Here is a 15,694-nt window from a genome sequence, read left to right on the forward strand (position 1 = left end):
AAGAGAAAAAAAAAACCCACTTAATTTGTCTGACAAAAACACACGTTAGGCTAAACTTTCCAATACTTAACTTCTGTCATAATAATTAATCTCATAGAGAGAGAAAAAAAAAAAGAAAAAAAAAAAAAGAAAAAAAAAGCAGACGATAGAGTCTTCATTTCTTTTTTTATACTCGTGACAAATTTCCCTATAATTACGAATTATTCAATATCATTGAATGACGGAAAAAAAAAATCTTTTTCTGTTCATCGAACAAAATATAATTTCTTTCAGAAGCCAATCTAATTAAATTCCATACGTTCTAATCTTAAATCGTTGCAATGACGCAATTCAAAAGCAAATGTAAGAAACTTTATATACATTCTACAATGTTTATTTGAATGTTTCATTTTAAACGAGAATTTTAAAAAGCAATTTATATTATTCCATCACATTTCTTAAATTTTTGTTTTACATAATAATATATCGTCGTTTATTATTATTTAATTTTCATTTTGCGAAAGAAGACGTTAAAAAAATATCATAATAACTAACCATGCAAATTAGACACTTGAATGGTTGACCACGCATTTCAGCCTCGAGTTCCTTGATCCTTCCTCGAAGAGCTTCGACGACAGGGGTTTCGCCATCCCTCCTTGGTGAAGATGAAACATTTTCATCGAGTTCGTTTTGTTGGCCAGGAATAGGCGTCGATGAGCTTGTTGTGGTCGTGGTACCCGGTTCCGGCTTGACCTCGAGCAACCCTTGCGTCAGCTGATCGGAATGAGGAGTGTGGGGTGCGTTTGGTGATATTACAGCTTCTCTAAGTGCGTCCCTCTCCTTTTGTTCCCTCGGTGTACCATCGATCCTTGGAGCGATAACATCGGCCTCGGAATATTGTGCCGGTCCAAATTCCGCAACGTCGTCACCATCGACGACCAGGTCTACGTCTTCCTCGTCTTGCTGATTTCCACCATCACCACCACCACCGCCCCCTCCCCCTCCTCCTCCTCCTCCTCCTCCTCCTCCTCCTCCACCGCCACCACCACCGGAACCACGATTGCTCGAGGATGTCGCCAAACCAGCAGCTAATTTGATCATTTTTCATATATGTAGGAGGTATTTTTTTTTTGTTTTTGTTTCTTTTTTTCTTCTTTTTTTCTCTCTCCTTACGAACGAATAAAATCGGAAGATCTTTCTTATCACTTTTATAATTATAATTTAATCATATTACATTAATAATGTTATATGAGTTAAATCAATATAATTGTTTATTTAAGTTAAAAGTATGTCAAACTAATAATTTATATTGATTTTTATCTTATTATTGTTATTAATGTTATATTAGTTAATATAAATTATATTAGTCAAGTTAATATAAAGTAAAATATAAGTGTTAATTATAAGTTAGACATTTTATTACTTAATATGACGATCAAATGTATTTTTCTACGTAGATATTACTACTCTTAATATTTATTTTTTATTTTTTTATTAATTTATGGTCGTTATTAGAGAAAAGAAAAGAAAAGAAAGAAAAAAAAAAAAAAAAAAAAAAAAAGAAAAAAGAAAAACAACATCAAATTATCCGATAATTTATTAATAAAACGATAAATCTTATTATCTATTTAAAGTTACGAGAATGATTTGAAATAATTAAATAACTTATAGAACTTTATTATTTTCTTTATAATTATTTACACGAAATATTATAGATAATATATTTGAAATATCTCATTTTATTTGTCCGTAATGTTTTAATAGTGATTTTCTAAAGTGAGAAAAAAAAAAAAAAGGAAAAAGAGAAAAGGAAGAAAAGAAATTTATTAAACGATTAGAGATAGAAAAAGCTCACCAGAAAATCCACCAACGAGCATTGACGTTGCCCGAACTCTTCTTTGACCTGCCCATTCATACTCTTCGAAGGTTTCCGCGTCACCCTCAACGTCGACTTCTTCTTCATCGAGATTCGAGTGTTGTCCTGCTGGATTACCATTGTTGTGCTTGTTTAAACAACGTTCAACATGCTGATTCAATTCTTCCGGAGTACCAGACAGTCTCTCGCTACAAACTGGACACGTTGGCTCGTCCGCTTTTCTCTTTCTATTCTTCACGCGAATCCTTGCCTAATAATAAAACGAAATAAAGAAATAATTTCATTTTCAAATTGTATAATACCTATATATGTAATAAATCTTTTTTGTTTCTCATTTAATTTGATAAAAAAGAAAAAAAAAGAAAGATCAGGATAACGTTTACTCTCTAACATATACTCTCTTAATAGTTAAAATTAAAGGGAGGAAGGGGGGGGGGAAGAAAAAAAGAAAAAAAGAAAGAATAGAAATAAATCTAATTCTAAAATAAAATAAAAAAAAAATATATATATATATATATATATATATTTTGGATTAAATAAAAATTTTTTCTTTCCTCTTTTTTCTTTTCTTTTTTTGTTTGTTTTTTTTTTCTTGTCCCTTTCATAAATCAAATGATTATATTACAATAATTGACCTGTCTATTCGCCTTGATTCTTTTATAGGTCTCCCATCTACCCTGAGGTGTCTGATGAGGTGTTCCATGTGGTGGACCCTCGGCAGCCGACGGAGCATGTAACATCGGTCCATGCGGATGATCCTGAGGATGAACTGGTGGTAAAGTAGACCTCGGTGGCCGTGGTCGTGACGACGCTGACGAGATTTTATAAAGTCGATCGAGTTCTTGAGCAAAATGTTGCTCGAGTTCCTGCGGTCTCACTGTAACGCCACATACCGGACAACACGACGGATCCGAAGGGAATTTCTTTTTGCCTTTTGACAGAAACAAGAAAAAGGAAAAACAAAAAAAAAAAGAAGATATAGAAAAATAGAACGAAACAAATGGGATCATTAAAAATGTCTTATCTTTGATTTTTCAATGCTGATAATTTTAACTTAAATCTATAATCTAAGTGAATCTACTTACTTATGTATCTATATACATAAATAGATATATACGTACACGTATGTGTATATATATATATATATATATATATATATCTTTTTTAAACTAAAACATTCTATCGCGGGATAAGCGAGATCAGCAGATGCGAGACATCAAGCGAGAGTAACGCACGGATTTGTTTGCCCTCGTTTATTTGACGACCCGCGTGGAATTTTGGTTGGAAAAGTAATGTAAACAAAAAATCTTTCTCTCCGCTTGGATCTTGTAAAAGAGAAATCGAGGCCTCTAAAAATATTTCATAGGCGTTCTCACTCGATCAAAGAATAAAAATAATCCGTTTTAACAAGAAAAAGAAATAATAATAACAATAATAATAATACTAATAATAATAATAATAATTATTATTATTATTATTCTCTATTTTTAATACGTTCTCTTGACTCATAACGATAGACATTTTTTATCATCTTATCGATTTAATTATCGAAAAAAAAAAGAAGGATAGAATGAAATGGATGAAAGAATGTCGTAAAATATTTATGTATACATATTAATAAAATATGTAATAAATAAAGTGTGTGTATATATATATATATAATATATAATAAATATAATATATATATATATAATACCTCGAATAGGTAAGGTGAAGTGATAAAAGAAAATCAGTTTCTCTGTGAACAAAGAAACGATAATTTACGTTTATTCTAGTTCGCATGTTTATATTTTATTTAATAACTTTTATAAATTTTCATATTAGCTCTTATGTTACCTTTCTCTTCTATGTTATTTTTCATACTGTCCGTTTCTCTTCCAAATCTTAATGGCTCGATTTGTAGGTCATAAAAGAATTTGATTTGTAAATAACAAAGGACAGAAGGTTGAAGAAAGTATACTTTCTTTATATATATATATATATATATATATATATATATATATATATATATATATATATATATATATAAATATATATAATAAAAAATTATACACGTGCGTGAACATATATATATATATAAGTACTTACATACACGTACATAAGTTTTACCCAAAACGTAAACAAAGAATTCTGAAGACGCTTGCTTGTTTTTACAACTCGACCTTCGGCTACAACGTAGAGAGCGAAAGAGAGAGAGAGAGAGAGAGAGAGAGAGAGAGAGAGAGAGAGAAATAGAGAGAGAGAGAGAGAGAGAGAGAGAGAGAGAAAGAGAGAGACTAACTCTCGGTCGTTCAGTCGACGGATAACATTCGGCGTGAGTCAAGCTTGTCTTCGTGAAGAAGACGAGACACCATAAGAAGAAAGGAAGGAAGAGAAGAAAGGATGGGAAGAAAGGATGGGAAGAAAGGATGAGAGAACCTTTTGTCGAAATAAACGATTGGCTTGCGTAAGCATACTTTTCATTGTTTCGACCATAACATGATAACACGAGCGATACGATACACTTTTTAATTTTTATTTATAAATTTATATATTTGAAGAAGGTTAAAGACTAGACATTTCAATTTTTATCATATCGTCACAGTCGACGTTTATTTAGATCACGTCAGTATGGTATTCGTTCAATATTATTTCCGTCCTTCCTCTTCCTCATCCTCTTCTTCATTATACCATCTTTATTTTCTTTTCGATAAATCATACGCCATTTATATACCCACAATCATATGTTATTTTATCTATAAGTTAAGTTTATATATATATATATATATATATATATATATATATATATATATATATATATATGTGTGTAGATAAATACAAATTATTTGAAATAAGTTTATATATTAGAGATAAATATTTTCCAATTTTGATCTTATCAAGAGTTGACGTTTATTAGTATTATATCAGTATGGTATTCGTTAAAGTATTACCATTCTTGTTTCTTTCTCATCCATCTCAAATATTTCCTATCTCTTTTTTCTACGCAAACTTTCTCATCAGTCCATCTTTTTTCCCCCCTCTCTTTTTCTTTCTTCACCAGCATCACCACCTCCTCCTCCTCCTCCTCCTCCTCCTCCACCTCCTCTTACTTTTCCTCCTTTTTCTTCGTCCATCCGCCCTCTTTTCTTCTCCTTTTCTTTTCATTCTCTTTGTCCTTTAAACTCGCTTACCAGCATATCCTTTCCTTTCCTTCGTTTCCCCATTCAATTAGATACACCGGGCAAATTTATGTACGTGCCTTCGTACTCGATATTCCTTTCTTCTTTCCTTTATTGAACGAGACACCCTCTCCATTTTAGTATCATCCCCACCCACTACACCCCCTTCCACTGTTGCAGTCGTATGGAGTTCGATGGGAAATAATCATGAGAGGAGTATTCCGTACTTTTAGAAAACGATCTTCTCTCGATTAGATTCTTTTCTCTCTCTCTCTCTCTCTCTCTCTTTTTTTTCCTTTATGTTTTCATTGCTTCATTTATTCTTATACACACGTTTACTTATTTTCTTTATATATATATATATATATATATATATATATATATATATATATATTATATTAATAATATTAATAAAATATATACAGATAATATAGATAATTATATGGAATATATACAATATATATATATATATATATATATATATATATATATATATAATATTACGTATTTATTCGTATTTCATTTCTCAATAATATCATCCCCACTTATATTATTTCAATCATTATAATCCTCATTATGTTCGAATATTAGAATAAACAAATCCTGTTTATCGATCTAAAGAAGGAGAAAAATACATTTTAAATATGCGACGTTATGTACTTAAGAAGAAAATAAGCTCGTCCATTATCACAAGAGATACCCTACAACGGTTACCATCTAGTGAACGAAGATACGACTTCTTCTTCTTCTTCTTTTTTTTCGAGGGTCGACATAATTAACGGAAGAGGAGGAGGGTCATCTTCTTTTAAGGGGTTGAAAATAAGGAGTGAAAAGTAGGAGGGAGTATAGTAGCAGGTGGCTAAGCCGCAGCCATAGTTCCTTATTTCTTTTATTTATTTTTTCTTCTTTTTTTTTTATATTCCTTCCTCTCTCTCTCTCTCTCTTTTTTCTTCTTCTTCCCCTACTTCTTCTTCTTTTTCTTTCTTCCTCCCTCGTCCTCTATCTTTCTCTTGCCTTTTTATTTCTTTTCTTCACCTGCCGAAGAAGAACCTTCCCCCACTTAAACTTCCTCTTTTCTTTTCCTCCTCTTATCTCAACGTGCCGTGAACATAACCACGCTATCATTTACATTTAGCTCTGTTGAAAGATAGATAGATAGAGTTAGAGAAAAAGACAGACAGACAGACAGACAGAGACAAAGAGAGAGAGAGAGAGAGAGAGAGAGAGAGAGAGAGAAAGAGAGAGAGACGAAGAGGACAACGTGTTGGCTTTAGCGAGCGGAGAGATAGAGCGGTCGACGCGTATCTTTAATTAAAAAGAGGGCCGTCGGGACGCCTACCAACCATCTCCGGAACGAACGAAATAAAAACGGCGAAAACTCGTTGAGCTACTATCTCGATATTAAAAGAGACAACCTTGTCCTTTCATGGTTGGTACGTGGGTGCGAACTTGCTCTTTTCTTCTTTTCTCAGGAAAAAAAAAAAAAAAGATAAAAAGAAAAAAAAGAAAATGTATTTTTCTATTATAAGCATATTACGAATGTATCATATTTATTTATTTTTTGTTTTTTTATTTCTGTTCGGTATCTACATAAATAATCATAGTTATTAATGAAAAGAGAGAGAGAGAGAGAGAGAGAGAGAAAGAGAGAGAGAAGAAATAACATTATTTTTACGTCGTTATTTTTTAATATAAAAATTGTAAATTGGTAATATTTAAATCGACCGTGAAATAAAAATGGGATGTTTTTCTATACGCATATTACGAGTATATTCTATTTATATTCTTTTTTTTTTATTTTCGATATCTTTTTAAATAATCATGATTATTAATAAAATGTATATATATATATATATATATATATATATATATATAAATTTTATTATTTCGTAATATCGTAGTGTAAAAATTGTAAATAAGTAATGTTTAAATCGACGGAAAAATTCGAAGAAAAAATTTTTTTGTTTACACGTATATTATGAATACATTCATAAAATGTTTTATAAAATAATAATATATTAATAATAAAAGAAAATATATATATATATATATATATATATCTTTTTTCGTAATGTTATAGAGTAAAAATTGTAAATAAATAAATAAATAACGTTTACATTCTATGAAGATATAATGAAGGATTATTATTTTATACACACATTACACGTGTAATATTTCATACATTGTTTTATTTTCCCCGTATCATCATGAATAATTCTAATTAATAATAATAATAATAAGAAGAAGAAGAAGAAGAAGAAAAAGAAAAAAAATATTTCAATTTCGCGATTTTATCGGGAAAAATATGGTGAGCGATGTTTAAATTGACGTAAAATATTTTATTAACGATTAATAAAATAAATGTCGAAAAGTTCAAAAGGGATGGCGAGTTTTTCGTCAAATTTGTTTCCGACCGACGGAAGTCCTTCTGAAAGTGATTAAACGTCACTTTACCAGCAGGTTTCCGGTCACGCTTTGCAAAAAAATGATAGAGGGGAGATAAGACAACTGCAAGGATGATGGCTTCATCGAGGACGTAAGTACATATGACTTGTGTGAGAGATAACGAGTTTTACTCTTATCGATTTATCATTAATAATACTTGTTAAGCTGTTAAAGGAGAATCATATTATGTCGTTCTATATATGATGAATTAAAAATGATTAGAAAAATTTACAGTTAAGAAAATATATATTTAGATAATTATAATTCGCGCATAACGAATTTTCATTGAGCATTATTGAAAGTGCAATAATTGTTATATCAATTTTATTAGACTTTTTCTTTTTAAAAACGAACAAATATTTAAGTATTAAACAAATTTTCTTTTACGTTTAAATGTTTAGAATTTTTCTATTAATTTTATTAGATCTTTGTCTTTTCTTTTTTTTTTTTTCTTTTTCCTTCTTTCTTTTTATAAAACGCAAACGGAGATGAGGATTGTGTCAAAATTTTGCGACAAGTTTTGCGTTTCAAAAAATAATTTTACGTCTCATTCGAGAGAAGGATTTACAAAGTTCATATTAATTTTATTAGATATTTTTTTCTCCTTCTTGTTTCTTTATTTTTTAATTTTTTAATTTTTTTTTTTTTTTTTTTTTTTTTAATAAAACAAAAACGGATAAGAGTATTATCAAATTTTGCATCAGACTTTGGCGTTCTTTTTACAGGAAGCTTTCCAGATATATAAATATGAATGTATATAAGTAAGTACATATATATATATATATACAAAGAAGAAAGTAGAAGGGGGTGGAGTTTTAACGGTTACACCGAAAGTCGTCGTCGCTTCGTAGAATGGCGAACGAGAGACATTTGGCTGCAATTCGAGCTCCGCCTTTCCGGGTTTATGGCCTCGATTTGGATTCCTGGCGCATCGGCCGCCATGTGAATGCCTCTTTGATTTAATAGAGAACATCAACGCGAACTCGAAGGGCGAGAGAAGGGAGAAGAGAGAGAAAGAGAGAGAGACAAAGAAAAAGAGAGAGAGAGAGAGAGAGAGAGAGAGAGAGAGAGACTTGGCTGGTTGGGGTCGTAGGAAAGGGGTGAATCCTGATTTCTAACTCGGATGGGATGCTCGAATGAAAAGAGAAAATTTTATCGTCCGAATCATATGAAAATTCACTACTATCCTCTTTTATTTTATTTCATTTTATTTTTTCTTCCTTTTATTTTAATTTTATTTTCATCCTTTCGAATGAAAGAAAATTGTATATTAAGTACTTGTGCATTATATATTTCTTCTTCTTTCTTTCTCTCTTTCTCTCTCTCTCTCTCTGTTTTCTTTTTCCTCACATTTCTCGATTCTCCACAGAAAATTAACTCTTATCTCTTCATGTATATTCATTCGACTTGTTTAGATATATATCTAACTTCCTTTGTTGTATATAAAATATAAATGAGTGAAAATTATCGCGTCGGTTAGCTCGTAAAACATAAAAGATATATCAACATACATACGTATACGTATATCGTTAACATTGATTTTTTTCTTTTTTTTTTTTTTTTTTTTTTTTTTTTTTTTTTTTTTTTTTTCTAATAAAGTCTTATTTAAAACATCGTAATACGGTATATAATATTTTTCTTTTTTTTTTTTCTTTTTTTTTTCCCCCGATTTCATTCGTTCGATACCGTCGTACTTGTATTATTAATTCTACGCGAAAAAAAAAAAAGAAAACGAAAAGATAAAAGAAGGAAAAGAAAAAAGAAAAAGAGAACAAATTCTATCTGGAAAAAAGAAGAAGGATAGAAAGAAAAAAAGAAAAACTTGGAGAAGAGAAGCTTGAAAAAGAAAAGAAAAAAAGAAAAAAAGAAAAAAAGAACAAACTTCGCGAAGAGTCACTTTTCACGCAAGGAAGAAAATATCGTATTAAAGACGAAGTTTTTAGTACGATGACATTTAAAAAAAAAAAAAATATATATATATATATATATCTATTTACATATGTACGTATTTAGATTCATTAAATGATATAATTAATGAATTTATCGTTCAATTTATTTACTATTTAAAATTATATTAATCATTTATCCGTAAAGACGTATGTAAGAGATTTGATAACTCCGCTAACGAATATGTCTTTTTGGAATCGACACTCAACCGATATCTACGATGAAAGACCATAATCCGGATGGAGCAATTAGTAGAGGCGGCATAATTAGTACGTATCGATGCTGGAAGTACGGCGGTTAGGAACGTATGATGCTCCTAACGGTGGCACCCTACCCACGTATAATCCGGTTTTAATTAAATAAGTGCCTTCCACACCACGAGCGGTTGGTCCATGGCTCCCTGGAGGACCTTCCACCCTTCCGTACTCTCTCTCTCTCTCTCTCTCTCTCTCTCTTTCATTCATATTACCGATGCCTTTCGGGTATGTTGGAACAAGCGAGGAAAGAGTTAGACGTCGTCGAATTTCTGCTTGTACGCGAATGCTCGTTGAGGGTGTCTTGAAACGGTATGTGCACAGAGAAAGACGGAGATACAGAGAGAGAGAGAGAGAGAGAGAGAGAGAGAGAGAAAGAAAGAAAGAAAGAGAAAGAGAGAGAGAGAAGGGTGAAAGGAGAAGGGAGTGATGGCACACGGCCACCACCAACGGACGTCGAGGCATTTAACCACAACTGTTGTCGTCTCGATGGTGTGGGTTATGGGCTGCTTCGTAGAGTTACCACGAACACCATCCCTCTCTCTCTCTCTCTCTCTCTCTCCATTCGCACCAAAAATCTCTCTCTCTTTTCTTTTAGTTGAAATTTACACGAAGGTTACTTATCATCTCTCTCTCTCTCTCTCTCTCTCTCTCTTTCACTCTTTTTTCTTTTTTCTTTCCTCTTCTTTTATTTTATTTCATTCCATTTTTTCTCCCCCTTTTTTTTTTCTCTATTTTATTCAATACACTACCATCCCCCTTTTGCGAAAGTATTATACCATACCCATTTCGAGATTTCCAGACTCATGAAAATTTCAAACGTTTCACTTGCAGATCGTAACAATTCCGACATCCGTCGGAACGTTTGTACGGATCGTAACACGAGTCCTCGATTAGGTATTAGATTAGATCGATCGGCAATGATTATTTCCATTGAATTTTCCGTTGTTGACGGACTCGGGAAAGTGTCGATGGCGAGTTACGCATCCGCCCCTTCCCCTCACCCTTCGTCGAGAATATTCAACGTTGTCGGTATCGTTCGTTCCCTTGAGAAATAATTCACAGGTTGCATTCGTTCGTCCTGTCAAACGATTTCGTCGTCGTCGTCGTCGTTGTTGTTGGTTGTCGTTGTCGTTGTCGTTGTCGTCGGTAGTCAGAGAAAAAGACAAATTTTTTCTATTTCCATGACGTCGACATAGAGATAAGATATACTCTATCCCGTATCATCGATTTCATCTAGGGAGATTTGAAAAGGAGTAAAAAAAAAACAAAAAAAAAAAAAAAAAAAAAAAAAAAAAAAAAAAGCAAAAAAGAAGAGGAAGAAGAAGAAAAAAGAAAGAAACGAAAAGGATCGCGAATAATCGTTAATTAATTTTAATTATTTATTTATTACTTATATTTATGTTATTTATTATTTATTTATTATTTATATTTAATGAATAAATAAATAAATAAATAAATAAATGAATTAATTAATTTATATTATTTATTATTTATTTATTAATTAATTAATTTATTTATTAATTTATTCATTTATTCATATTCCCGATGATATCTCGTAAAAATTTTCCAGTTGGCATGCGCCAACTCATATGTTGAAAGTAACAAAAGCAATTTTCTTTCGTATTTTATTCGTCGGTTGTGACTAAAGGGAAAGAGGAGGTGAAGGAGGAGGAGGAGGAGGAGGAGGAGGAGGAGGAGGAGGAGGAGGAGGAGGATGACGAGAAGGTGGAGTCATTTCAAATATCGGTACACATCTTCACAGTTTTACGTTCAACGTGATCACGGGTCGTCGTTCCCTAGGGTAGCTACTTCCGATGTAAATCCCAGCGTTTAGTGCTAATTAAATAGCCCTTAACCTCTTTGGCCCTCGCGATCCTCGCATTATCGCGATTACCTCTCCTCTTTCTCCTTTCATGACTACTCCTCGGCATTCGAAATCATCCACTTGACGAGACAACCTTTACGATATTTAGTTGGAACTTGTTGCACCTAACTATAAGACTTCTCGAAGATTTGCTCATTTTTCTTTTTTATCACGATCCTCGTTCCTTATCTCTCTCTCTCTCTCTCTCTCTCTCTATTTCTCTGATTCTTTTCTCTCTTTCTCTCTCTTTCTCTCTCTTTTTCGTTCAACTGTCATTCAAGAATTCGCTAAAGTATGGCGAACGATCTTCCTTCTCTTGAATCTTAATTTCCATCTTTTGATCTTCGAAAGATTTTATAATAAACGTACTGGAACTATAAAATACCAAGAGAGCTGTAAAATGATGATAAAATCTTATTCGTTGGACTCGGTATTTTAACCAGTTTCTTTCCGTGGCACAAACAATATTGGCTTAACTAACCGGTGATTACGATGTCTCTCTCTCTCTCTATCTCTCTCTATCTCTCTTTCTCTTTCCCTCTTTTCCTTCTCTTTCGTACGAATCTTCCAGTTCACGTGCGAGTCCCTGCATCATCTCGATATCTCTCTGGCAGTCTCTGTTAGTCGTATCGACGTGGATTTACGATAATCGGATCTTAACGGTCTCGCCTTGTCACGACCGGCAGGTAGATAGACTTAATCGTGGTGCGTTTAAGTAAGTACGCGTTGAGAGATCTTTGGGATGGTTCGGATGAACGGCGATTATCAAGCTCGGCGAATGATCCATCCTGACATATTTAGGGACTGGTTCCTTCGTTTGGATCAATGAGAAAAATGAAAGAGAAAGAAAGATAAAGAGAGAGAGAGAGAGAGAGAAAGAGAGAGAGAGAGAGGGAGAGAGAGAGAGAGAGAAAATATTACAACTGCCTCAAGTAAGGCTTGCAAACTATATTGCTTCTGCCGAGCAAACTCATTAACTCCGAAGGAACATTTGTATCCTTTTACTTGAAAACGATCGAGATACTTATGTGATCGAGACAATAAATAAAATAATATATGAGACCATATGCAATCGAATTTTTATGATCTCACTGTAGGTAAGTATTCGCCAATTTTCTCATTATTTATTTGTTTATTTATTTATACGTCTCTTTGATTATTTGGACTCGTATCGTGTCATATATTTTTTTCTTTTTTTCCTTTTTTATCTTTCATTTCTTTTTTATATATCTATAAGAAGTTTTTTTTTTTCTTTTCCTTTTTTTTTTTTTTTTTTTTTTTTTTTTTTTTTTTTTTTTTTTTTTTTTTTTTTTAAAGAAAAGACGTCGTTGTAACTTAACCAACTCAATGCTATATATCTGCTTATCGTATAATTGACGTCATTTATATATATATATGTATATATTTTTTTTTCTTTTCTTTTTAAACCTAAACATTCGTTATACTTTCTCTTAGGATCACTTTCTCGCTCTGATATTTAGTCTCTATCGAAGAACATTTATCGTTAATGTCGAATGGAGGATTATAGCTGTGTTTCCCCCCCCCCCTTCCCCCCTTCCCCCCCCCCATCACCACCACCCCCATTTCTAAATCGACCGTAACGATCGTTTTATTAATAATTTCAGTCACGATAACGAGACGTAACGAAGCGTTCTTAACAATTGGGAACTACGCGTTGAGAGTTGGAATACGACTACGATCGATCGAATTATTATAACGTCAGGTTATTATTACTTAATTTATATCCATCTATATTTATTTAATTATTTTAATGCTAATCATTTTATTTACATAGTACTGCTGAATGTTATCCCCAATATTATAATAATAACGTTTAGATTATTACAATTTAATATCTATCTATACCTTACACTTCATTATTTTTATACTAATCATTTTATTTTACCTATGTACATATAGTATCAACGAGCGTTCGTTTATTCGTTCATTATTTATATGTAACAAAACAACAAAAAAAAAAAAAAAAAAGAAAAGGAAAAAAGGAAAAAAAAAGATTCAGATATTTTACTTTATCGAGTTTTTTTTTTTTTTTTTTTTTTTTTTATTAAATCTTACTTCATAAATTTTATTCTCTAAATAAATCAATAATTATACAATTATTTTATATTTATTGTCGAAATATTTTTATAGACCATAAGTAAACTATTCATCTCTCTTTTTCTCACTCTCTCTCTCTCTCTCTCTCTCTCTCTCTCTCTCTCTCTCTCTCTCGCGAATTTTTATCAAATACGATGCTCGCTTTACGATGCTAGCGTTATTACCTCCTTTAGAGGAGTCTGAACTAATTTTCGTAGGGTGGAGAGAAGGAAGACAGCTGAAGAAGCTTTTCCTACCTAAATAGATGTAGAGGAAGACGATAGAGAGAGAGATAGAGAGAGAGAGAGAGAGAGAGAGAGAGACGGTTGTTTGCGGGTTGGATATTCTAGAGCGTAAGTTCGGCAGTTAAGGATATAAGGGTGAGGGGTGAGAGGAGGGTGTGCCCGAATCTACATACGAGGTTCGGTAAGTGCGGATTCTGTGAAAGGGACCTAAAGACAAGAGCCCTTTCATGCATACCAGAGTATCTTCACTTCTCTCTCTCTCTCTCTCTCTCTCTCTCTCTCTCTCGATCTCTCTCTCACTCTCTTTCTCTCACTATGATCTTATCTCGTAGAATATCAGCTCATTTTCCTTGGTGTACATTTTGATCTATCGAAATTCGTAATTCTATTGTAAAAAATGTCCGGTTTAAAAGCGGGGTTGAAAAAAGTTTTATCAACTAAGGACACATGAAGATTTTAATCGTAGATATACCTTTTATTATTATCTTATTTCCTTTTTTCCTTTATTCTTTTTTGTATTCATCTAAGAGGAAGAAACGTTCTGCAAATGCATCGTTCACACCCTAGATATTATCGTACCGGAAAATCTCGTCTCCGTCTACCATCTACAAATTTCTTGTCTCGCACGAGCTGTGAATCCCTTTTTTTTTTTTTTACGCGAAGAGAACAGAAAGAAAGAGAGAGAGAGAGAGAGAGAGAGAAAGAGAAAGAGTAGATGGAGGGTTGAAACACGACGGGAGACATCTTTTTGTATGAACATGAGAAAAAAGAGTGAGAGAGAGAGAGAGAGAGAGAGAGAGAGATAGCTCGTCTAATTCGCTTTTACAACCTCGAGACTCCCTATGTTCTTTCTTCTCAGTTAGGCTGACGAATAAAAAAAGAAAAAAAAAAGAAAAAAAAGAACGACGGGAAGTGTCACCTGGGTACGCCAATCTAGAGAAGAACGATGTACGACAAGAAGACATGCAGTAATATCTTTAATAATTCAACGAAAACTCAAGAATATGTGTCGAATAGTTCATCCTCTAGCGCCAATTTTCTTCCTCTTTTTTTCTTTTTTTTTTTTTTCGTTTTTCCTTATTTTTCTTTACTTTCGAATTCTTACTCTCCTTCCTCCCTCCTCCTAAACTCCCTCCTCTCCCCCTCCTCGTCCCTTTTCTCTCTCTTTCTCTCATTCTTTAAATTTTTATGTCGAACAAAAAAAAAACCTTAAAGGGCGGTGAGGAGAAGATATGAGAGGAGAGGAGAGGAGAGGAGAGGTGTTTGGTGCAGGTAAAAAGTAAATCGTTCAATTCAAAGAAATCATATAGAAAAGAATATTGCATGATAGAATTTACAATTCTCGATGAAGCATGTATATAAAAAAAAAAAGAAAAAAAGAAAGAAAAAAAAAAGGAAAAAAAAAAGAAAAAGAAAACAAAGAAAGAAAGAAAAGAGAAAGGAACGAACGTAAAATCTTTCAGAAAATTTTCTTTTTCTTTCACGGACAATATTGTTTTTCTTCCTCGTGCGTGATCTCACGAGGAATCTCACGAGAATCATAGAATATCTACAAAGTCCAAACGATTTTGCGCACCCCTCATGGATACGGGAAACGTAGGTAGGAGGTACCTAAGCTTAATATCAAAGAGGTTTCGAGGGATACGACCACGGAATCTGAGAGTTTGTGCGTTGATGCGTGTACGACGGAAGAGAGAGAGAGAGAGAGAGAGAGAGAGAGAGAGAGAGAGAGAGAGAAACATAGTTTTAGGAAAAAGCAAGACGATGGTAATCTTTCCTTTGGCCGATGTGCAAAATCACGCGTCACCGCTCTTACTCTCCGTTTC

At 32.7% G+C, this 15,694-nt stretch overlaps 1 protein-coding gene across 7 annotated transcripts in view; it reads right to left on the minus strand.

The window, feature by feature from the left end:
• Window positions 1–15,694, minus strand: part of LOC124954197 (E3 ubiquitin-protein ligase Rnf220-like) — a 160,627-nt gene that overhangs the window by 3,076 nt on the left and 141,857 nt on the right. For all 7 annotated transcript variants that reach the window (XM_047506795.1, XM_047506785.1, XM_047506765.1 and 4 more), the window contains 3 exons: window positions 2,491–2,786; window positions 1,835–2,105; window positions 535–1,067 (listed from right to left, as the gene is read on the minus strand). In XM_047506795.1, coding sequence (XP_047362751.1) covers window positions 535–1,067; window positions 1,835–2,105; window positions 2,491–2,786 — 1,100 coding nt within the window. The remainder of the gene's footprint in view (window positions 1–534; window positions 1,068–1,834; window positions 2,106–2,490; window positions 2,787–15,694) is intronic.

Source organism: Vespa velutina, chromosome 1, assembly GCF_912470025.1.
Source record: "Vespa velutina chromosome 1, iVesVel2.1, whole genome shotgun sequence".
NCBI lineage: Eukaryota > Metazoa > Arthropoda > Insecta > Hymenoptera > Vespidae > Vespa > Vespa velutina.